This window comes from Lasioglossum baleicum, chromosome 18, assembly GCF_051020765.1.
Source record: "Lasioglossum baleicum chromosome 18, iyLasBale1, whole genome shotgun sequence".
In the NCBI taxonomy this organism is placed as follows: Eukaryota; Metazoa; Arthropoda; class Insecta; order Hymenoptera; family Halictidae; genus Lasioglossum; species Lasioglossum baleicum.
Genome location: NC_134946.1, coordinates 4,935,021 through 4,958,915, shown reverse-complemented (window position 1 = coordinate 4,958,915; position 23,895 = coordinate 4,935,021). Strand labels below are relative to the sequence as shown.

Here is a 23,895-nt window from a genome sequence, read left to right as displayed (position 1 = left end):
GGGTTAAAAATAACTGGCACATGTTCCCTGACATGAATAATTTTATTTAGACATTATGCAGCTCCAATTGTAACACGTGCTCTACTAAATACATCTACACAATCATTTCTTATGAAATCATCTTATTATTGCAATAATCCGTCAAATAAAAAATCTGGAACCGGTCATCCTGATCGGTGGTGGTAGGTTTAGTGTTAATACACAGCAGACACACGTAACATTTTTCCGATCGGCTGAAATTCGATTTCTTCGAACACGATATTTCAAGGGAAGCAATTCATTTCACATTTTCAATATTCGCGGCGACAATCGCGTACCGGGGAGTCAGTGTGGTCTCGCGTTCAGCCTGCTCAAGGAGAAAGTAAATTTGCGATCTACATGTAAAACCGTTCATCCCCCTCCCCCGAAAAAAAAGAAAGATGAAGGAGGACGGTACTTAACGGTCTCGAGTTGTTTCCTCCTTAAGTAAACTCCTTAGCCTCAACTTCCTCTTCCGCTTCCTTACTCTCTTCTCTCGCGCGAACATCGGAGTTGAAAATTAGTGCGACGTTACGCCGTAACGTAGCGAGGAGAGGTATTAACCGTGAACGAAAATTTTATGAAAATGAGCACCGTAAATGTGAATGGCCGGTGGTCGGCGACGCGCGGCGCGGAGAGGGTTGAAGAGGAGGGGCGCGGTGTGCAGGGTGCAGAAATTTTCGCAAAAAGGCAGCTCGCCGACCGGTATTTACGCCTCGGTATAAACAGCCACTCGTCGCCCGAGCCCGCTCGATAATTTGGTTTGACGAGCCGACCAGTCAAATCGTATTTTTTTTTTTTTTTTAACGAACCTGCGACCGACTCGTCGATAAAAATGACAGAACTTTATCAGGCTCGCTCGGCCACCCGCACTGTTGCCGGCTCGATAACACAGCTGCGATCCCTGTTGCGCGATTTATGTCGGAGCCCTTATCGGCCCGAACGGATCGACCGGTCGGAAGCATAAAAAATTGCAAAAAATTATTTCTGCCAACCGCCGATGAGAAACCGAGCGAGCCATCCCTCACGGTATCCGCGTATCGATTGTAACATTCCCGATACAACCGGCAACTGTGCAAGTGCTTTTTATTTCTCTTTTAATCGAACGCTTATGGTGGTGTGCGGCTTCTTAGGTTATTAGCAGACTGCGGATCTTTAAGGATGTTCTGGAGGTATATAAAAACGCAATAAAATTTTTAAAAATTTGACAAGATATCATTCTTACTAAATTGAATGCAATTACCGAAGTTTGGGTTCGATTCACTGCACCGTTTAAAAAAACTATAGCAACTTAAAAGTTTGCACATTTTAACACGTCTTCTTATGGAGAATTCATAAAATTCCACTTGAAACCCTATTTAAACCTTGAAAAAACGCAACTGGAAACTCCAGGTTTTTTTTATGTATATAGTAAAAATTATGTAATTAGTTATGTTCAAAATTTATTAGGATTCACTAAACAGTTACAGAGCAAAAAATTATAAACTGTTACAAAACGTCAAATTTATCGTGTTGTCCTTCTCACTAGCATGGAAACGCGACAACTGTGTAGACCACTGAATATAGCTACAATCAGAGGGTACAATTATTCGCAAAAGTCACTTACAATTTTTTATAATATGAAGACAATTTGATTAAAAAATAAGTGTAACATGAAATTCAATAATTAAACGAAAGCTTTTTAAATTAATCTATTCTTTTTAATGCAAAATATACTCAGGAATGGCTTTCATTGCCAATATATTGATGGATTTCGAATTTCTTGTAGTTTTGTCTCCCATTGTACCTCCAGAACATCCTTAAGCATTGATGGCTTCTGAAAATTTAAAAAAAATGCTAGAATATAAAATTCGACAAAATTTAGTAAGATTTTTAGTTATTTCGGATCTAGAAAGACTGGTCCCATTTTAAATACGATTTCATTTCATGTCGCTTTCCTAAAATTTGTTAATAAAAATTGAAAATTGCATGAAGCAGTCTAGTTGTTAGTAGATTTCGCATCTTTATGCAAAATTTAACATCTTGCCGTGAATATACGCATTCATTCCAATAATTATATGTTTATGCAATTTCTAAAAAAGGGTGAATTTTCACCTGAAAAGTGTATATGATTCAACGTACAGTATCTACCAATGTACATTCAGATCTGAAAGACCTAAAAGATAATAAATCTCAAAATTCAGAGTATTCAATTATTTGTTCAATTATTATTGAAGATCAGAGAACAGTTGAAATATTTTCCATATAATTCGATATTTCTTTGTGAACGTACAATATCCAAATATTTCTCAGTGTTCAAACAAGTCTAAATTACACACACACACACACAGTCCGAGGGAGCATCACGATTTCCGGAATCCAGAAAATTTAAGCAACTCTCAAAGTTCGAGTCCAATTGAGATTTCCGAGTTTTTGCAGCTCCGAGTGTCCCGAAGGTCTCCGGGAGTTTCAGGATTCTTGGAAGTCCGGGACTCCGATAGAGGATTTCACGTGTCCGGCTGATCAAGGATGTCCTAAAAATTTCTTAAAGCTCTTCGAGATACTGCATTTAAGAAAACAAAAATGCATTGCGAATATTCATTTGTTTTATCCAACGTACAGATCTTGTAATTTTACATTTCACTAGACAGACTTGTTGCAGCCGACTTTGAAAGAATTATTTCGATTTTGAAAGAATGAATTCGAAAGAATTAATTTTTAAAAACAATTTTCCCGACTGTGGTGTAAAATGAATTTCCGAAAGAAATTTTGGAAACCTCGGATATCAGTTTGGAAATCTCTCCATCGATCTTACCAGCGCCAGATAGTCCCTTAAGACAGGGTAGCAAGGCCAGCGATTCGCACGGGCGTCATTGGGAGGATTAATCACGAAGACGTCCCCGTGCGAATCAATACCGAGCAACCGTACCAACGAAAAAACACCTGTGCATCGGTGCATCGAACGGGCGGCGCGCTAATTGCCCGCGTCTCGTTAGCATGGAAGAGTGCAAGCCTCGTAAATTAGCAGAACAATTAGCCTTAACGGCCCGGCGACTGTGTCTTATGAAAATGCAGGACAAAACGCTTTCCTGGTCTCACACGACTTCCGAGGAATTCGTTCTCCGGTGGACTTGCGTACATTCCAACGGTGATGGCTACTGTGCGGTGTGCGCGGTAGTTGGACGAAGAGGACGAGAGGGGTTACGGGGCTGTGGCGGGGTGGTTAGAACACTTCCCAGGAGGACGAGGAGGAAAACTGGCCGGGATTACCGGGCTACGATGGCCAGGTCTCTGAAGGAAGGGAGGGGGATTGAAGTAAGGGTCGGACATTAGAATTCATGCGGAGACATTTGCGGTCCGGCTCCTAACGACTAGCTGTAAAAAGCTAGCCGAAGCTGCGAAGTGGAAGGCGAAGAACGAAGGAACAAGGTTAGCCGAGGGAAGGAGGATCAGGCCAGTCGAAGAGAGATGGTAATGCGGAATGAATAAAAAAGCATTGCCCCCGAGGAGAGCCGAGTATCCCCTTGAATATGGTATGTATCAATGCGTATACCCGGTCTCGAGGACCCCCGGTGTGCAAGATCGGTGCGTGTGTATACTGTATACGGGTCACGTCTGCTCGGAATCGATAACTAGGCTATCGCTTTGTATTTAGCTCGCGCAACCACCGATACCTTGCTTTCGATTAGTCGAACGGTTACGTTCGCCGATTTCCCTCGAAACTGCCGCACCGTGATTCTGTTATCTTAATGGGCTTCAAGGCGGCTTGCAAAAATCTCCAGGAATTTGTGTCCGCTATTTTTCTCACGCTGCGAAGAAAGAGATTAAAAGAGTGTCTGCATCTTTACTTGTCACTGCTTCGTGAACAAACGTGCACTATAAATGTACGATTTTTCACGTTTATGATTCTCACGTCAGCATTTCTGTTCCCTCATTTAGTGGAAGATCCGTAAGAAGAGAAGTTATCGCGAACCTGTATGTTCAAAAAATTGTCAAACTTTCCGCACAAGTAGACTAAGTTATGTCTAATACAACCCTATTTTTTCGTGCTACTTCTCGCATTAAAGGGGTGAAATCAGCCCTGGGAAATATGTTAATATTTTGTATATTTTTGTATATATTCGATAGGGTTGTATTGTGTGAAGACCTTTATGATTTTTTGAATTTAGAGGTTCGATAACATCCCTCGCGGAAGACTAGAAAAGACTACATTAATTTCTCCCTTCATTTAAGGGTGAGAAATGTCGTTCCGCGTCATTAGGAACATGACTCACAATTCGAGAAACATTCAACTATTGCAAAACCATCGACCGGGAAATCTTGTTTCGAAGAGGGTTCAAGTTTCTTGCGCGTTCAGGGAATCGCAAGAACTATATGGGATTTTAACTACCCCGAATCGCCGTTCCAATCGCGACGCAATCCGTAAACGGAAAGTTCGATCTCAGCGATAATACTTCTAAGCATCCCCTAACTTTCATTCGTTGGTAGTGGGCGCAGATATAATACGAATTTTTTCCCACAAATATGGCTAATTCTTTTTTTCTAGTCCACCTCCTTTTTACTCTGTTCCCCCCAAAAAATAATTTTAATTTGTTCGATGGTGACGTAAACTACGTAATTATTACACGTCAATTTATTCGAAGAAGGAAATAACTCTTCTTTTAGTTATTTCGTTCGATTTTGAAATGAATGTTTTGTTACTTAATGTTTAATAGTCCGATAAATAATTCCACGTATGAAATTTCCACGTAAAATAGTTCTGCAGGAAATATTGGAGAAATACCTTTTCCACATGAAATGTTCGAAATAAGAACAACTTTACCACTGCTGTTACAGTGGAAATATTTCAGTACATTCCGAATTCAACTCTCGCGTGAATGTTGCAGTGAAATCATCTATTACATTATTATAATTAATTCATTCAAACGAGGAATGATTCTCAAATTTTGAAACAGGCTTCAAACTATACACTGCACATTTGTAAAATGGTTATACGAGTAATTGTTTTACTTAGCTAAAAATGCAATAAACTTTTATTACAATATCTATTTTGTATTCGACGTTTACTTTTCATTAAACTGCAGCTGCGTATATAAAACACCATTCCATTTCTTCAATATTTCAATAACATGAAAAATAAACCGATCAATCAGTGATTAAAAAACTTTGCGCAGCCTCGCGAATGAAAACCAATATTGGCTAATGTTGCAAACATTTAATAACGAATCACACACATATATCGAACAACTACACAAATATACAAGTCGAGGAGTCTGACTAAAATGAAGAAATTCTTCTGAAACTCGAAGAAAGAAAAGAAGCATGACACAATTATTTCTGATCGAGATCGCGTTCCCGTCAAAGCTTATACACGTTCCATTTTAATTAAGGCGCTATCCATCGCGTGCTTAAATCGACAAGGCTATGAAAAAGTCGCGACCGGACAGGGCCGGAGAGGTGGGGGCAGTGTTCTTTTTGAACCAGCGAATATTAATACCAATGAAAATTGATTACCCGCGAGAGCACTTTTTAATCATCAATATTAATTAGTCCATTCAGCCGCGCGCACGAATTCTGAAAGTTCCTCGACAAGAGTCCGACGAAAGAAGGAAGGACGTTGGCAAGAGCGCGACGAGGGGGTTGAAAGCGAGAGCTTTCTCCACCCCTTTTCGATTAACCGTTCGGTTTACCCGATCGTCGAAACCAAAGTTCAGCTTCGATATTATATGTATAACTCGAGGAAAGAAGGTGAATGGAGCTTTATAATGGCGGCGTTGAGTGATTCGACCTCGATATTAATCATATTCCACCCCCAGAATACGGTGACAGCTTTCGATTTATCATGTTGTTGCACATAAAAATGTCCGATTTTATAATGCAAATGTTATGAATAGACCTTTATACAAAATAAAATTTTTTTTACATGAATTACAGCTACTTGGAGTGAACTAGAAATGTTTCCTTTCGGAATATGTTTAATAGGTTGAAAATAATGTAACAGTGTGTTTACATTTTTCTATAATATTTCTATTATTCTAAATTAAACCTACTCATTTTTGCGCCAAAAGTTTTGGGGGTGGGGATCAATAATAAAGTTCAGTCCAAAGACGATCTTCAAGGTCAACTAAGGGTTAACTGAGGGTCAACTTGGGTCGACATTTTTCGCGATCGATGATCATCACAGTTTTTTCGAAGTGATTGCGAACTCTAAATTCAAGGTGGATCTCCTTTTCACGACGCTCGTTATATCGAGTAGGCAGCGGCGGAATAACGAGCGCTCATTTGTCAACCGCTGATAAGATACTCGAGAAAGCGATTTCCTCCGGCTCTGCATCCAATCTTATCGATTCCTTATTACTTAGACAGCGAGTCCAAGGAGATCCTTCCTCGGATGTTGGTGTCTTCGGGGTGTCGTTTCGCGCGCCTCGACCCCTAATCCTCCGCGAGGCATGTGTTCCCCGGTGTCAGCAAGTCCGTGTGGCCAACTCGATCATTGCCAATGTGCAAATACAGCAAGAATACAGAAAGAAAGCGTACAAATCTTCTTTTACATTGTAATCTTAAATGAAATTATTAGATGACGTTGTTGATGGTGACTTGTTAGTTCAAGATTAAAATTGCTGTTGAAGCATCCAATAATTACTGTTTAATAATTCATATTAAATATATCTTTTTTCATAATTCATAATCCAATAATCATCGGTCGGTAATTCGCTGACAATCAATAATAAAAATTGTACATAACGAAAAGTGTGCATACTGAAAATTGTCTGCTATTTTGAAAGAGAATAGAGGCAGATGTCTTTCTTTTCTCGAGGAAGTACAGTAGCACCTCGCTTGTTGCACAAAATGGGACCAAAAATGCGTGCGAAAATCGAGGTACGCTAATAGCTAGTTATTATTTGTTATTATTATTATTATTCATAATTGGTGAGCCGAATTAATTTTCGGAAGCTGCAAGAAAGACGATAACTTTTTAAAATATTGCACTACACGGTTTGAACTTTTTTGGGAAACTAGAGTAATTAGTTTACTGCAGGCTGTGAAAAGAAATTTGTTCAAAAAGTGCAATTGATCGGAATGGTAGAAAAAATACTAATAGTTGCATTTTACAACTTCTTTATAAACTAATCTCTTCAACTTCTTTTAAACTAATTGCTCTAGCTTCCCAAAAAGGTTCAAATCAGATAGTATGTACAGGGTGCGCCATTTGTAGGTACCATATGTTAAATGCTTATAAAATAGTGAAAACGTAATTAAATCGAGTTCGGTTTGCGATATTTATTTACTTTGGTTTATACCAATACAAAAAATTCATTTTTTAAATACAACGTCGGGCAAGTAATCACCTTTATGAACGACGCAAAGAAATGCTCGTTTTTGGGCATTTCCCATAACTTTTTGCAACGTTTCGGGCATTATTTCCGTTATTTCCTTACGGATTGCATCTTTCAGCTCCTGGAGGGACCGCGGCGCGCCAACATAAACTTTTGACTTTAAATATCCCCACAGAAAAAAGTCTGGAGCAGTCTGGAGGCGTCAAATCCGGCGAACGTGGAGGCCAATTGTAATCGCCATTTTTCGAGATTAAGCGATTCGGGAACAATCTTCTGAGGAGAGTCATTGTGCTGGTGTTAAGTTATTCATGGTGAATAATGGTATGAAATGAGCTGTCAAATACGCTAGAATATTCTCCGGAATGTTTACGAATAACAATTGTTTTAGCGTTTAACATATGGTACCTACAGACGGCGCACCCTGTACAATATTAAAAAAGGTATCGTCTTGTTTAGAGCGTCCGAATATTAATTCGGGTAACTGTATGTTAGTGTATAGTTAGTAATCAGTGGTTAAAGTTCAATCCATTTGTGACATTTATGATTTTGGAATGGCAATATTTTCGCGAGATCGAGAACAGCATGAGTTACCTAAACAGAGAGTGCTCACATTAATAATGAATTATTACGGGGGTTGCGAGAGCTGTCGAAGTGGTCGGCGATTCTCACGGGAGACTTGAAACCTTTATAAAGTTGGTGGATGGGCAAAGTAAAGTTTGCTGTAGCCGACTGTAAGTAACCAGTGAGAACGAGGTTTCCCGATAGCGACTCATCCAGTGACCGATAAAAATTTCCCGAAGTTGGAACACTTCCGTTGCTCAATATTTTCATGATTAACTAACAAGAAATTTACTCATTGTGAAATTATTTGGCGTTTATTGAGCCTGTGTAATATTAGGTTGTCCCAAAAGTTTTTCGATTCATGCACATAATGCAAATTCATGTTAGGAAGTACCAAAACATTAAGATAAAGATTACCGCATTGTTTGTATTTATTTAACAACATTAAATGAACACATTCCGAAAGAAACTTTTGAGATAATCTAATGTTTTCCGACTTCCAAAATTGTCTATCACTGACATTGCAAGTATCAAACTAATTCAACACTGAACTACGATTGCTTGAAAACCTTCGCCCTTAGCAGACAAACTCATCAGCCAAAACTATACTCTCTCTCCCAGGTATTTTCTACAATTTATTGCGTCCCACGTGACCACTGATAAATTTCGAGAAAAACGTGACCGCCAGCTAAGCTTTTCATTCTGTACCGCAAGGAGGATCAATTCGAGGAAACGATCGGTTCAACGTAACAAGCGACTGTGCTCGAAGTAAGTACATTCCCAGACAAAAGGTTAGAAACATTCTTAATATTTGTTCTATACAATTTTTATAGATCCATCAACAGGTTTAAACCAACAAGTCGTCTCCAGTATCTTAATCTAATAATTTTATTTGGTATTGTGAAAAGAAGATTTTTAATTTTCCTTTTGGCACAGCATAGTTATTGAAAATATTTTGAATAGGCTCCCGGTAGATAAACCCATAAATATACATATAATAATTCTATGAAATGTATATATTAATAGTTTTACAGTTTTATATTAATATTATATTTATTATGTTATATATATTACAATATTTTTATATTATATATTTATATTTTTAATTTATATTTATTTATATTTATAATTAATTTTTTAACTCTTCAATGCACAAGTGAGAAAATCTGTACTGTTTCAACATTTTAAAGTGATAATTTTATGTCCACACATTTTATGAAATCTATAATGAATTCTGGTATTATCAGAAGCAGTTTTATGTAATATAGCAAAAATTGCATTATGAATAAATCATCAAATGCTAGAAAAATTGTGTAAGGCTTCTTGATTCTAATTTAAATAAATAAAATTTGTCGAATTGTATGTTCGTATATTATTTCTGAACGGACCGAAGATAACCCCGTAAATGGACGGATTCGCCATAGTTTTGGGTGGGGAATGTAACTAATCGAGCCACGAAAGCTCGATCGACGAACGCATTCCGAATTTATCGAGTACACTTGAATGGAGAATTAATCGGCAACGGTGGTTCGTCAGACTGCGAGCAATCTCGAAGAAACGCGATCGAGCCGGATGTACAAACGATCGGAAGTAATCCTCGAGGGAGATAGGGGTGGCTGAAAAGGGATGAGGGAAGTGCAGGTGAGATTCCACGGTAAGAGAAACGACAGTCACGTTGAAAGTAAATATTGCAAGCGGAGCGAACTTTTAAATGGCGTCTGTGTTCCGCCATGTAATTCGAAAGTTTTAAACCGAACGGCTGATGAGCCGACAGTCGTCGTCGTCGTCGTCGACTTCGCGACTGCTCTTACCCCCCGTCGACGTTGATCTGACGTGCAATCAGAGAATGATCCAAGACCGCGAATTCGTTCGCTAATGCCATGGCAAGTCTTCCGTAATCTTCGCGAGAGATATCCCGGCGCTCGTTACTCCGTACCGATTTTATTTTCAAATGTTCATAATGAAATTGGCCGCATACACCTAGTATATTATAATTAGTTAACAGAGTTTGTGGAATTTCATAGAACAGGGGATGTGCTTCCGTGATGAGGGAAAGCATATTCTGTAGGATTGCAGGAAAAATATTATTATGATAAAATATTTTATTTTGTTTCGTGGTACAGATTTTTAAAATAAAAATATTTCACTTTTGAAAATACTATATTCTTATAAAATCTAAAATATTAAATAGTGTCGTGGTTCAGATTGCCAAAATAAAAATATTTCACCGTAGAAAATATTGGGTTGGAATATATTTATTCATAGATTTATTCAATAAAACATAATTTCCATTCTGTTCTATTACTTTTTGTCACTTTCGAGGTAACTTCTCGTGTTATTGAATAAACATATCGCTTCTTAATTTGAAAACGCCACGAACTTTCTTTTTAAAAACTAATAACTTTTTCGTAATTGTACCAAACGACCTGATTTTTTATGATCAATTAGAAGCATTGGTTTACGAAATAATATGCAAAAAAGATTTTCCAATAAATTATAATTTACAAGGTTAAATGTAAAAATAAAAAAGGCATTCCTTAAAACTTTTTTATTTGGGCCCTTAATGAAAATTTAAAATATATGCTTTGTAGATCTTGTAACTACTATGTAGTTACACACATGCTGAAAATTTCATTGAAATCGATTAACATACACACGAGCTACAAGCGGTTAAAAATGGTGAAAATCGTAGTTTCCCACGAATTTTCATCGGTTTCTGCTTAAAATCCACAGAATCGTACATCTTTCGATGCCTGTCGTTTTTTCCTGCGCCAATCGATTTCGATGAAATTTTCAACATGTGTATAAAGAACATAGATCTAGAAAATATATATATCACATTTTCATCAAGGGCGCCCAAATAAAAAAGTTTTAAAAAATGCCGTTTTTAATTTTTGCATGCAACCTTGTAAATTTGTAATTTTCGGAAAATCTTTTTTGCATATTTGTTCGTAATCTAATGCTTCTAATTGATCATAAAAAATCAGGTCATTTGGTACAATTCTAAAAAAGTTATTAGTTTTTGAAAGGTGTACGAATACTTTGTACACCCACTGTATACCCTATTCAAAATAAAATTTTATATTCGTCGTGACAAACTAACTGCATTGGATCACACCGTTCAATAATTTCCACGTACTGAAACGAAGTCTAAAATTGTCGCAACACGGTCCGAACTATCGGTCCACCGGGTAGACGCGCGTAATTCCTCCAACACATCCTATCACGGTAGAGACAAACTATCAAATTCGTTTCGAAACAACAGTTCCGGCGTCCATGTTATCCGCTTGTCAAAAGTTTCGTCACCGACGGCCGGCTAATACGCGAAGTTTAATTTTTTGAAGCGCGAGTCAATTTCGTCCGGAATTGGACAGGCGCGTCGTCAGCCATGAAGCTCGGAAATAATGTATGTATGCTTGCTCGTGATTTCCAGGGGCCTTTAACCGGCGTCGCGACGCTTCTTTCCGTGAGAAACGACAATCGGAAATGACACGATCCCGGCGAGAACCAAATGCGCCGCGGACCATAAGGCAAACAAATAACGTTTCTCCTGCGGTGACACGCGAACCCTTTCGACTCGATCGAAACGAATGTCAAACCATGGGCTTCTTCGTATGACCCGGCTCGGCCCGTTAATGGAAACTGTCTCCATGGCCCGAAAGGAATTTAATACCGTACCATAGGTAACGAGGTCTCGGACCCTTTCGATCGCGGTGCCGGCTGTCAGCTTATGGCAAAAATTTATCATCAGCTTTTCATACTCTGATCTGAGCAAGGACCATATTCTTCTGCTTCTACGATAAGAATTTTCATCAACTGTTATAATTAGACAGCGGATTTTACACCTTTATGACAAAACCGAATAAGTGCAATTTAAAACGACAGAAGAATTTTCAATATATTATTTTCATCCTGTTAAACACATATTAATAAAGAAAATAAATTCAAAGAAAGATCCAAAAAATAATCAAAATTTGAAAGAGTACACACTAATAGTCCAGACAAGACTCGGTTAACATAATAATATAAATGTAGAATGTTCATGAATTTCATCGTATATTTTTGCTGAACAGAAAAGAAGAAATAATTCATTGAACCGTGCTCACCCTGTAATTACCCTTGTAGTAGGGGTACCGATTTGAAACTTGTCACAAAAGGTTTTCTTTGGGTCTGACCAAGAATCAAATTGGTTTGGGGACACATTGCAGCACATCTTAACCGGCTGCACCATTTTTGTAGCGCCTTCTTCATATTCGAACAATTAATTTTTTTATGAAATACTCAGAATCCTTAGTCCATTCATAACCCTTTCAGGACCTCGATGTACCAGTTTCAGAGTCACCGGTGGCACCAAAAATCGCAATCCCGGTTTTGCGAATTCCGGCGAAGATAACGCGCGAGTATATCGTCGGCGTGGTTTTTGTCCACGTCCCGGCGTCTCGGTTGTGGTGACAGCAGACCAATGTCTGTTCCCGAATAAACCGCGTGGGAATTGAACCCTGGGATTCGTCTCTCGCTTCTGGTGCAGCATGCCGAGCCGAGCAGAGTAAAGCTGAGCCAGACGAGGAGAGTGTAACAGCGTGGGGAGGGGGGGAAGAACGTTGTCCGCCATCGGGGATGGAAAGAGAAAAGGACGAGAAGAAGAAGAAGAAGAAGAAGAAGAAGAAGAAGATCGGAGAAACGATGGAAGTGTATAGAGGAAAAAAGGCGGGAAATACCCTCGGGAGCCCTCGGCAGATTTATGCCGCCCCTGGCTGGTTGGCTCGCTGGCTGGCAACCCCAACGCCCGACCTTCATCCTCCATCTTTCCTCGCCTCCTCTTCCTACTTCTTGGCCGCGGGGGTTACCTCCTAACCAAAGGATCCTGCAGGATATTATACGATATGCAGCGAAAGTTGATAGACGGCTATTACGTTCCGCTAAGACGAGCACACTACGTTCCACAGGCTTTCTTCATCTCTTTTTCCCAGTGATTTCTCGCTACGTTCAGTTTCACGATGTGATTTTTCGGTGGGAAAGTTCCCTTGGTCCTCGTCTATCGTCGAACCCGAGTCGTTCCATAGGATTCCCACTCGCTTCGAACTTTTTGTCTTTTACCCGGTCCGCTCCTGATATTCTTCGTCGCTCTCTGAATGCAGTCGGTCGTGGAATAATGCTTTTTGCACTTGACGCTGCGGCGAGTCAATGGTGATCCAACCCTTTGACCGCACCCCGCGGTTTAACTCGAAATCAACGGGCTCTAGACCTCCCGCTCTGTTGAATCGTTCGCAGAAAAATATAATATATTTTGCCTTTTCTAGAATTTTCACAACCCCCTTTATTTTTCATGGTCACCACTTCAAAGGTTTTTTCTCGCTCTTGAAATATTTCATGAAAATGTACAACGAAATTGCTGTAGGTCGGAAGAAATGTGTAATTTTCCTCATTTCACGAACTGAATCTGTCCCTCGGTGTCAAATTGACACAGTGATTACAAACCGATAAAATAACAAGGTAAACAGTTACTTTGCGATGGTTTTTTATTCAAATTGATGAGTTAACATTTACATCTTAGATTTCTCGGTTAGATGGACCGTTTATTTTGAAAGTGGTGTAAGTCCATATATTTTCTCTTGTTTCGAGCGAATTAAAGGTTAACATAATATGTTAATTAAAAAAATTTAGGCAAATTATATGAAGTCTGGCAATGTTTCTACTGTTTTATCAATATGTAATTTGGTTATATAAATTTGTTTTAGGCGTATTTTACTAAACTGATGTATACTTACGGGCTGCAAATGGACTTACATCACTTTCAAAATTAGACAATTGTAAAAATCGTTTAATTTCAATTTTAAAAAATCAAATATCACTTAAAATTTACTTCATATTAATCCAATTTTATTTTCAAATAATGACACGACATAAAATAGAAGTGGTATTTTTAATTTTAGACGCTAATTACATTGTTAAAATTACAAGATATTGATACTATTTACTTATTCTGAATCTAAGATTATTCTTCTGTTTAAATTCATGGGCTTTATTTCTGTGTGAACTTATTTAAAATTAAATAAAATAAATATTTCCAATTGTCATAAAATAATATTGATTTACCATTAGTTCTTACCTATATCACTATCTCTCTATTTCGGCGAATAAAATCGTTTAACCCTTATGCAGTCAACCAAAATGTATAGGATTATTTAAAATCGTCCTGTATTTAACATGTTTGCATAAAAATTCTCATTACAAGACAATCAATTAATATATTAGCAAGTAAAGAATGGGCATTCGGAGAAATTTTGTAATATTTTTTAAAGGAACATTCACAAATTGTTGAAAGAAATACAGTAAATGGGTAGCCGGTTGACTACACAAGGGCGTGGAGAACGTATTCGCGGAACAAAGTACACTGAGAAAAAAATCCTGTCGAAACAAAAAAAATATATGTTGATTCAATAAGATGTACTATTGAATAGTGCCACAATATCATATGAACTTATTTTAATATTTGATACTATTGAATTTCAATAGCAAAACTCATTTCCGCCAATCATATAAGCGAATAGCTTGACCCTCAATGTTTTCAAAAAAATAAGATATGGCCTCAAACCAATTCCAGTATAAATCAATACATTTCTTAAAATTTTTTAACAACATATCTGATTGAAGGAGAAAAAGAAATATTACGAATAATAATGTACGGTATTGAATCGAATAATATTTTCGATCATTTCATGATAGACAATTCAAATACATCACGATTTGCTTCTAAATTTCATACTATTCAAAAGAATACATTGATATTCATCGAAGTAAAAAAATCACAATAACACGCGTGTTATTGAAGTAACTACTTTTTTTCTCAGTGTAGTAATTCTGAAAAATAATCGTGTCCGCCATTTCATACGCACGCCTGTGTGTCACTTGGTATAATGACTAGCGAGCATTCGATGCACCGTCGCGCGTCGGCGCAGGAAAATCGGTATTCGTTACGCGGGTCCAAGGGACGCGCGAAATTGACGGCGCGAATCTCGCGATAGCGCATTATCGTGTTACGAGTTTCACTCGACGAGACGCGAGAGCAACGGAAATGAGGACTTATGTCCAGCCGCTGCACGCCAGCTTCTATCTACCGCAATTTTTTTTCCGACGCGCGGAGAAATTGGCTTTACAACACGCCCGCGAAACCGGAAATGGACAGAACGAAATCCGAGAGACCGAGGGAACGTTTAATTCGTTCGAAATCAATTTCAAAGAGAGGATTCTCGTTAGCAGATCATCGAACGAAATTTACGGAACGGCTGGAATCGAAAAATGGAGCCTTTCATACACGCCGATTACATGTACCTCTGCAAAAATGTTACATAAAAGCCGCTGGACAATTAAATATCGCTAGGCAGGATATGACGGGAAAAAGCAAAATCTGTGTTATGAATGTCTCGTCAAGAGAATCTTTCTTTTTCCAATGTTTTTGCAGCGTGTTCTACAAAATCACGGATCAACAGCAATTTTATTTCCCTCGTCGATAATCACAACGGTTTAAATATTGCGTTTCTGTTACGCATATTATATTGAGCATGTAGTTACAGCGAATGAATGTATCGTTCGATTTTTGCTTAAATATTTCATTCACGGGAACTGGATTAAATCGTGTGATCGAATTGAAACTTACTTTATACCCTTTCGATGATATATCTTATCGAATAAAATTCTTTCAGTATTTATTGCACGATAAATATGTCCGAGACGTACGAAAAATGTACGAAACATCTGGTTCGGGCGACGATAAAATCAATGAAATCAATCATTGCTCTTATGTGTACTTCAGCGTCATAAAGAAAATCGTATTAACTTTACCTGACGATTTCCGTCTACTGTGCAGTGTGACATCGAAACGATAAAACATCACAAAATTCGTTTATTTGTTCTCTTTATTACTACGGTTCATATGGCAGGCAACACGTGACGAAATATGTCTCTTTCACTGCAAATACATACGCCACTTTTTCAAAACGATATACAGGGTGAGTCACTTAACGTTGCCACCTCAAATATCTTTGTTGTTCTTAAAGATACGTCAAATGTCTGAAGGACAAAGTTGAATGGTTCAGTGAGGCTCACATGATACCAAAAATATTCTTCTTTTCATGTGATTTTTTTTAGAGATATCAAGCTCACCTTCATTTTTTTAAAAATGGAAGCACCCTTTTTTAAACACCTACAATGATAGTCCCTTTCATTAGGAATACAGCGACTATAATTACCTATGCTCGTACAAACTTTCTAAGTAGCTCCTGGTCCATATAACAGACACAGAACATTATTATTTTGCTACTAGCTTTTGCCCGCGGCTTCGCTCGCATAGAAAACTGTTTAATGCCCTCGGAAATTTATATTGTTTCTCCATAAAACCTTTTAACCTCCCATTCATCCATATAGAGTTTTAATTTTATGTCATGCCGCCATCTTAGATTTCAAACCCCGTTTTCACCCCCTTAGGGGATCAATTTTTTTAAAATGCCGAAACAGGTGTTTGATTAATTATATCAAAGAGCATTAAGACTACGTATGAAGTAAATCCGACCACGAACAAAATATTCCTCATACAAACGTTACAACCCCATTTCACCCCTTGGAGGTTGAATTTCGAAATATCCTTTCTTATCCCTTGTATAGGTCATAAAGGAAACCTCGGTGCAAAATTTCAGCTTTCTAGATCCAAGGGTTTAGCCTGGGCGTTGATCAGTGAATGAGCCAGCACTGCATTTTTATATATAAGAGATTAACCATTAAAAATTCGCAGTCTACTCGTTAATCACTCACTAATTTTCGAAGCCCCTTATATGTAAACTTCATTCTTAGGCTTTAAAAACAACAAACATGTTTGAGGTGGCAACGTTGTATATAGTAGTAGATAACGTAGAAAGATTAAATATTTCACAACCTGGTCGCCAAATTAACCGTTTGCACTCGGAGCTATTTTAACTCGAAAATTAAACATCTCTTCCAACCTAAACTATTTCCATTCCCTTAAATTTTAAAAATTTTTAAAGATATGAAATTGTAATATAATACCTCGTGCAATATGTGTAAATGTTTAGTAATTGATTAGATACCGATATATTTAATAATGTAAACAATATTATGAATAATGGTACAGCAATTTTAGTGGCGCCTCATACTCACCATTCGAGTGCTAAGGGTTAAAACTCTTCTCCCACTCTCACCCATTCCCCTTCCACCACGCTCTTCCCCCACGCTTCCGCCAGGGCCGGGCCACGTGGCGCGTTTCGTCTCTGTCGTGCGTCTGTCACATCGTCACGTGACTAATCCAGCACTGGCAGAGAGGGGATAACTGTATTCCCCTGATATGGCGGCACTCTCTGGTAGCTATCTTGACTTTTGCATTTTACCCTTCAACGAATTACTCATTTTGCGGTTTTGCGTTGAATCCGACCCGTGAAATCCCGATTGTTTTTGAGCGCAACGCCCTCGGATTTTCGCGCGACTTTACATTTCAGCGTTCGCCAACCCGCCAAGGAAGTCAGTCGTCTCGGGGTTCCAACGAGTGGAAACATTTAAACGGGCCGCATCTCGACAATAGATATGGCGGGCCAGCAACATGGCTTACCGTGGGATTATACCAACGGGGTTTTGATCCGGGCAAACCGACTAGCATTAATACAATTAGCGGGGCTTTCCTAAGTACCGTAACGTGCTGCGGAGAGTCGGCCTCTGCCTCTTGGACTTGGCCCAAATATTCGCGATGCCGAGGCCAAGCCACCGCGGGGCGACCTGTCCACGAATTCTATTACCGAGCCGCTGTATTGTCCCGGTATGACCCATTCTGACCCGAATATTTTCTCGGCCAGTCGCTGATCAGCAATTGGGGGCAGAGAATGAAAGGTGAAGTGGAGCCTGTGTTCCGAAAGGCGGAATAATAGCGTAACTGTACTGATTACTGCGATATAATGCTTCGATCGTGCTTTATTTTAATATTATTCTTTTTATTTATGGAATAATTATATGTGCAAGCATTTTATGGGAGAACTAGTTTTTGCCCGCGGCTTCGCTCGCATAGAAAACTGTTTAATGCCCTCGGAAATTGATATTGTTTCTCCATAAAACCTTTTAACCCCCCATTCACCCCTATAGGGTTTTAATTTTATGTCATGCCGCCATCTTAGATTTCAAACCCCCTTTTCACCCCCTTACGGGATCAATTTCTTAAAATGCCGAAACAGGTGTTTGATTAATTATATCAAAGAGCATTAAGACCACGTATGAAGCAAATCCGACCACGAACAATATATTCCTCATACAAACGTTTCAACCCCTTTTCACCCCCTTAGGGGTTGAATTTCGAAATATCCTTTCTTATCTCTTGTACAGATCACATAAAAGAAACCTCTGTGCAAAATTTCAGCTTTCTAGGGCCAAGGGTTTACCCTGGGCGTTGATAGGTGAGTGAGTCAGGACTTCGTTTTTATATATAATATATATGTATATAGATGAGGTGTTTTCTGAATACAGAAAAAAATTGGTGACCCTCAAAACCCAATACACAACATTAGAAAATATTAAAATATAATTTTTGATGTCATTGAAACACAAACTATTAAATATCTCAATTTAAACTTGAATGGACTTAGGCCACTATCAAAATAAGCAGCTCGAATGCTGACCATGAATTAGAATGAGACGGTATCAAGAACGTTCGTTCGTATGCTCATGAGCGTCTTGTCGAGTAGCCGTAGAAACCCGTGAACGTTCCAATTGAAAATCTATCGTTCCCCTGTTGGCTGGAACTTCTACAAGGATTTCATTGATGACAAGACACCAATACCTTTGACACCTAGATGCCCATTCGTTTACGGTTTAGAACAGACTCGATCAGCTTCAAAGGCAATTCCAGCGCAGCTCGATTGGCCGACACCCTCAGGTTAGAAAGCATCAAACGACCCTGTGGATGGCCGGTCAACTCGGTCACGTTTCAAATCTACACGTTCCAGGACAAAGTGAACAATGGCTGTATAGAATCCCCAGACGACGACGCGAGAGTGGTTGAAATCGATTTCGCGTCGAGACTTTCGATCTAAATACTGCCGCGGCTACTTCTTGTTTGCGCAAGCCCATGATTGATGCCCTCGCAACTTCCTCCTACTCTATCGGAGTTGTTGACTTTTTATAAACCAAGCTGAAAATATTTGCCAACGGTATGTTACACGAACGGAGAGACTGGATTTTTACTCTTGGCTAACTATTTGTACGGTATCATACTTGCCAGCTAGAAACAAAAAAAAACTTCTTTTGCTAGCCCTTTGCGAACAACAATTTTTTTTTGAATATCAAAAGCAAGGATCAGAGGATCTATTTGAAACATGGAGACCAATGTAAAAAATTTTGAAAAAAGATTCTTCAAAATAAAAGGTCAGATTGGATAAAACCTTCAAAATGGAACAATGACAAACGTCTGAAATAACAACAGATATTTTGTTCGTTGATATAAATAATGAATAATCCTTTTTTTTTCATTTATAGTTCTGTGTCCATGTTTATCTGAATCGTATCGAACTAAATTCTTCGAATATTTTCGTTGTTTTATTCAGTTTTATTGGAAATGCACAAAATTGAAACAAATAATATTTTCTCAGTTCTGATACTCGTCTGCAGTGGGTAACGAAAATATTCGAACGCCCATTAAAACAAAATAACTTTTTTATAATTATACCAAACGACCTGATATTTTATAATCAATTAGAAGCATTAGTTTACGAAATGATGTGCAAAATAGATTTTCCAAACATTATAATTTACAAGGTTACAGGCAAAAATAAGAAAGGCATTCTTTAAAACTTTTTCATTTGAACCTTTAATGAAAATTTAAAATATATGCTTTGTGGATCTATATAGTAGTTACACACATGCTGAAAATTTCATCGAAATCGATTAACATACACACGAGCTACAATCGGTTAAAAATGGTGAAAATCGTAGTTTTTCACGACTTTTGATCAGTTTGTGCTTAAAATCCATAGATTCTTACATCTTTCAATACGTGTCGTTTTTCCTGCGTCAAATTTTCAGCTCGCGTACAACTAACATAGATCTACAAAACATACATTTTTATTTTTCATGAAGGGTCCAAATAAAAAGTTTTGAAATATCTCTTTTATTTTTGCATGTGACCTTGTAAATTATAATTTTTGTTTTTATATTATACAGGGTGAGTCACCTAACATTGCCACCTCAAATATCTTTGTTTTTTTCAAAAATACATCAAATGTCTGAAGGACAAAGTTGAATGATTCAGTGGGGCTCACATGATACCAAAAATATTTTCGTTTTTAGGTAATTTTTTTTAGAGATATCAAGGTCACCTTCATTTTTTCAAGTGGTACTTTGTATTTTGGACTTAACAGTATTATAGCCCGTATCGAGACGAATTCAACGACCTAGTGTACCATGACCTCCGGATGACCTTGAAGTACCATTTAAAAACATGAAGGTGGCCTTTTCAATTACTTGCGATAATCTGACATAAAAATATTTTAAACAAAAGCCGATCAGTTTTCGATTGGCTATACATTGCAAATAAGAAAAGTTCGAAAATTTTTATTTTTAAACAACAGAGCTATTTGAGGTGGCAACGTTAGGTGACACACCCTGTACACCTTGTACATTATAATTATAATTATAGTTTTACAATGCTTCTCTAATTAATTATGAAAAAAATCAGGTCGCTTGGTACAATTATAAAAAAGTTATTCCGTTTTAAATGGCGTTCGAAGACTTTCGTTACCCACTGCATCTAAGAAATAGGAGTGATTTCCAAGATGCTCGAATTAAGTTAACCACTGTGTATATTAGCTCTCCTATTAATTATCAGAAGAAATAGCTATTGGTACTCCTGCCGGAAGAATTCGAACATTACAGAGGAATTGCTCGAGTTTGTTCTACACAGTTTCTCCCGTCCCACGAGAGGGTTGATTGTGTGTTATCGAGGTCTGTAACGCGATGCACATCGCGGATGTTGTATCCGCGATAGTGTTTTCTATTTGCGGTCGATACGATAAGAAGCAGAGTCGCGTGTCGTACGTGCACGTCTTCCAAAGACGAGGAACAGACGTGTCCCGATAAAGCAACGAGATTAGTATCTTTGCCGTAACAGGAGCGAAATGTTACTTATTTCGTGGCCCACATGCTACAGCGATTCCGAACGTGCCAGATTCAATAGCGACCGCGTCGTCGCGTTTCCGGCACGTACGAACCTAAGCATTGTTGATCAGTCGTCGTCCCTGATACACGGCAGATACCGTGAACAAAGTGAAATCGATTTCTATCCTCTACCGAAATTTCAGATGTGAAATGTCACAAAAATTTCAAAACGTTACGCCGCAACCGATGAATTCTGTGTCAAAATTAAAGAACTTTCGATAGAAATGAGATAGAGCGATGAAATTTTTTTTAAACGAAAGCTTCTTATCGACAAATTTTGTAACTACTGGTGATAAAAATAAAAAAATAAGGCATCACCAGTAGTTGAAAATTTCGTTGATGAGAAGTAATTTATAATGATGAAATACTTACCTTACTTCCTGTGTAAATGAGAATATAATTATGGAAAATAGATAGAGTGACTCCCACTAATATTCGGACACTCTTAAAAACACCGTAACTTTTTAAATATTGGCCTATGCGATTTGAACTTTTTTGGAAAGCTAGAGCAATTAGTTTACTACAGGATGTGAAAAGAAATTTTTTCAAAAATTGCATTTGACCGGAATTGTAGAGGAAATACTAAATGTTGCATTTTACAACTTTTTTATGCGGGCCTATATTGATATTGTGTGGGTTATATGCATTGTGAACGTTTCATCGAAATCGGTTGACGCGGGGAAAAATGACAATCATCGAAAGATGTAAGAATTCTTAGATTTACTGCCGTTATAGGCCGAAAATCGTGAAAATCTGCCATTTTTACCATCTTTAAACGTTTGTAGCTCATTGCAACGGCGACCGATTTTGACGAAATTTTCAGGATATGTTTAATTGAAACAGATCTACAAAACGTATTTTTTAAATTTTCAATGTAGGCCCACATAAAAGACTTTTAAAATGTATCTTTTAGTATTTTCCCTACAATTCCGACCAATTGCAATTTTCGGAAAAGCTTCTTTTCACATCCTGTAGTGAGAACTAAGTGCTCTAGCTTCGGAAAAAAGTTTGAATCTATAGTCCAATATTAAAAAGATTATCGCTTTTTTTAGAGCGTCCGAATATTAATGGGAGTGACTGTATCTAATTTAAATTACATTACAGTCACACATAGCCTACAAGGAGTGCCAGCGACAATCGCAGCGATACGTCAAGTGATATACGTTAGATAAACGTTCAAATACTTCATTATGATTATTTTTAATGTGTTTTATATATGAGAATACAATATTCCTTCAAACTAGTGGGTTACGAAGTCATTTCAACGAGAAAATGATTACATAAGTTGTGTTCACAAAAAACCATTTCTTGCATAATCCTGAGGTCGTAGACAAATTTTGAGACCAGATTTGAAATCAGCGTGGAAGAATCGACGGGAAATGACGTGTCGCATGTTTAAAAAAAATTTCTTCCGCGCGTGGTATTGGAAACACCACAATTTTCTTGAAATTGTGCAAGTTTAACGAATTTTCTCAAGGTTAAAAAACGTTCGTACCACAATCTCCATAAAATTTCATCGCTCTATCTCATTTCTATCGAAAGTTGTTTGATTTTGACACAGAATTCATTGGTTTTACCCACTGTGAACCGCACAGTGGGGTATTTGGCCCGAAAAGTCGGAAAAATGTTAATAAATTGCATTCAATAGATAATAGAGGCATTTTGATAAAAGTTTGTAGATGTTTAAATACGGTTCAACTTTTGATGGAAAACTTTTTATTCAGATTATTGGAAACATTTGAAAAATAACTTTTCGGGACACCTCACTGTGCGACGGGTCTAAATTAATTCTTAGGAGAGATCTATTAAAAGGTGCTGGAAGATGTACAGGTAAATTTGTTCAATTAGCGAAATTACTTACTAAGGCGAGATAGCTTGTAGGCATCCGCGGTATTAATTACGTCTACGAAAGCCTGCAACTCAAACTTCCGAGTGTTGTTTTTGTTGTGGTTCAACATCGCATATTTGAAGGCTGACTGAACTTCGTCGGTGCCCTGCTCGAAAATTGCTCCTGGAATCAGAAAGGAAGAACGTTGACTTACTTCGATCCAAGAAAAACGATTTCCTAGGTAAAACACAGTGCAATAAATATTTTGTATAAAACAGGAAATATAATAAATCTGCATGAGAAAAGTGTCGTCGGCAGAGAAATATTAAAACAGGACTGCAAACTAATAGTTTTGATCTGAAGAGTCCCGCAGGAATTTATATGTCGTACTGTTTTTCTAAATATACTTACAGATAATTCTGTAGTATTCTCACTAATTCATATTCCTTACAATAATTTGAGCGCGTCCTCGAAGTATTGCTACTTTAACCCTTCGCTGCATAGTGTATCATATTCTTAGTAAACTAACAATGTGTTTCTTACTATTCTACACATTTTATCTCATTTGATAAAATGTTGTTTTAATTTTTTAAAATGTTTTTCCCTTAAATAGAACAAAAAAACTGATCTTCTTTCAATTTTTCCATCCCAATTAGAAAAATCATGCAGTGAAGGGTTAAATTACTTTAAATCAAACAGAAAATCTCATTATATTATTTGTTTATTGCTTTAAACATTTCAACATTTGAAGGGTTCAAAGTTTTAATAAGTAACAAGTATGATTCTCATGCACATAGATTTATTTAAGCATAAAAGAATTGATTTTGTAAAGAACTTTTGCAATGTCTCGATAAATCGTCTTCTTATTTACATAAGGCAAATCAGCCACTTTCAGAGCTCGAATAACGTTAAAGTTTCTTTAGTCCGACACTGTGTATCGATAACGAGAGGGGTGGCATGGTCTGCGGG

General features: G+C 37.7%; 1 protein-coding gene across 4 annotated transcripts in view; it reads right to left on the bottom strand.

The window, feature by feature from the left end:
* Glurib (Glutamate receptor IB) overlaps positions 1 to 23,895 on the bottom strand; it is a 383,859-nt gene that overhangs the window by 152,926 nt on the left and 207,038 nt on the right. For all 4 annotated transcript variants that reach the window (XM_076442547.1, XM_076442544.1, XM_076442545.1 and 1 more), the window contains exon 2: positions 22,960 to 23,109. In XM_076442547.1, the coding sequence (XP_076298662.1) occupies positions 22,960 to 23,109 (150 nt within the window). The remainder of the gene's footprint in view (positions 1 to 22,959; positions 23,110 to 23,895) is intronic.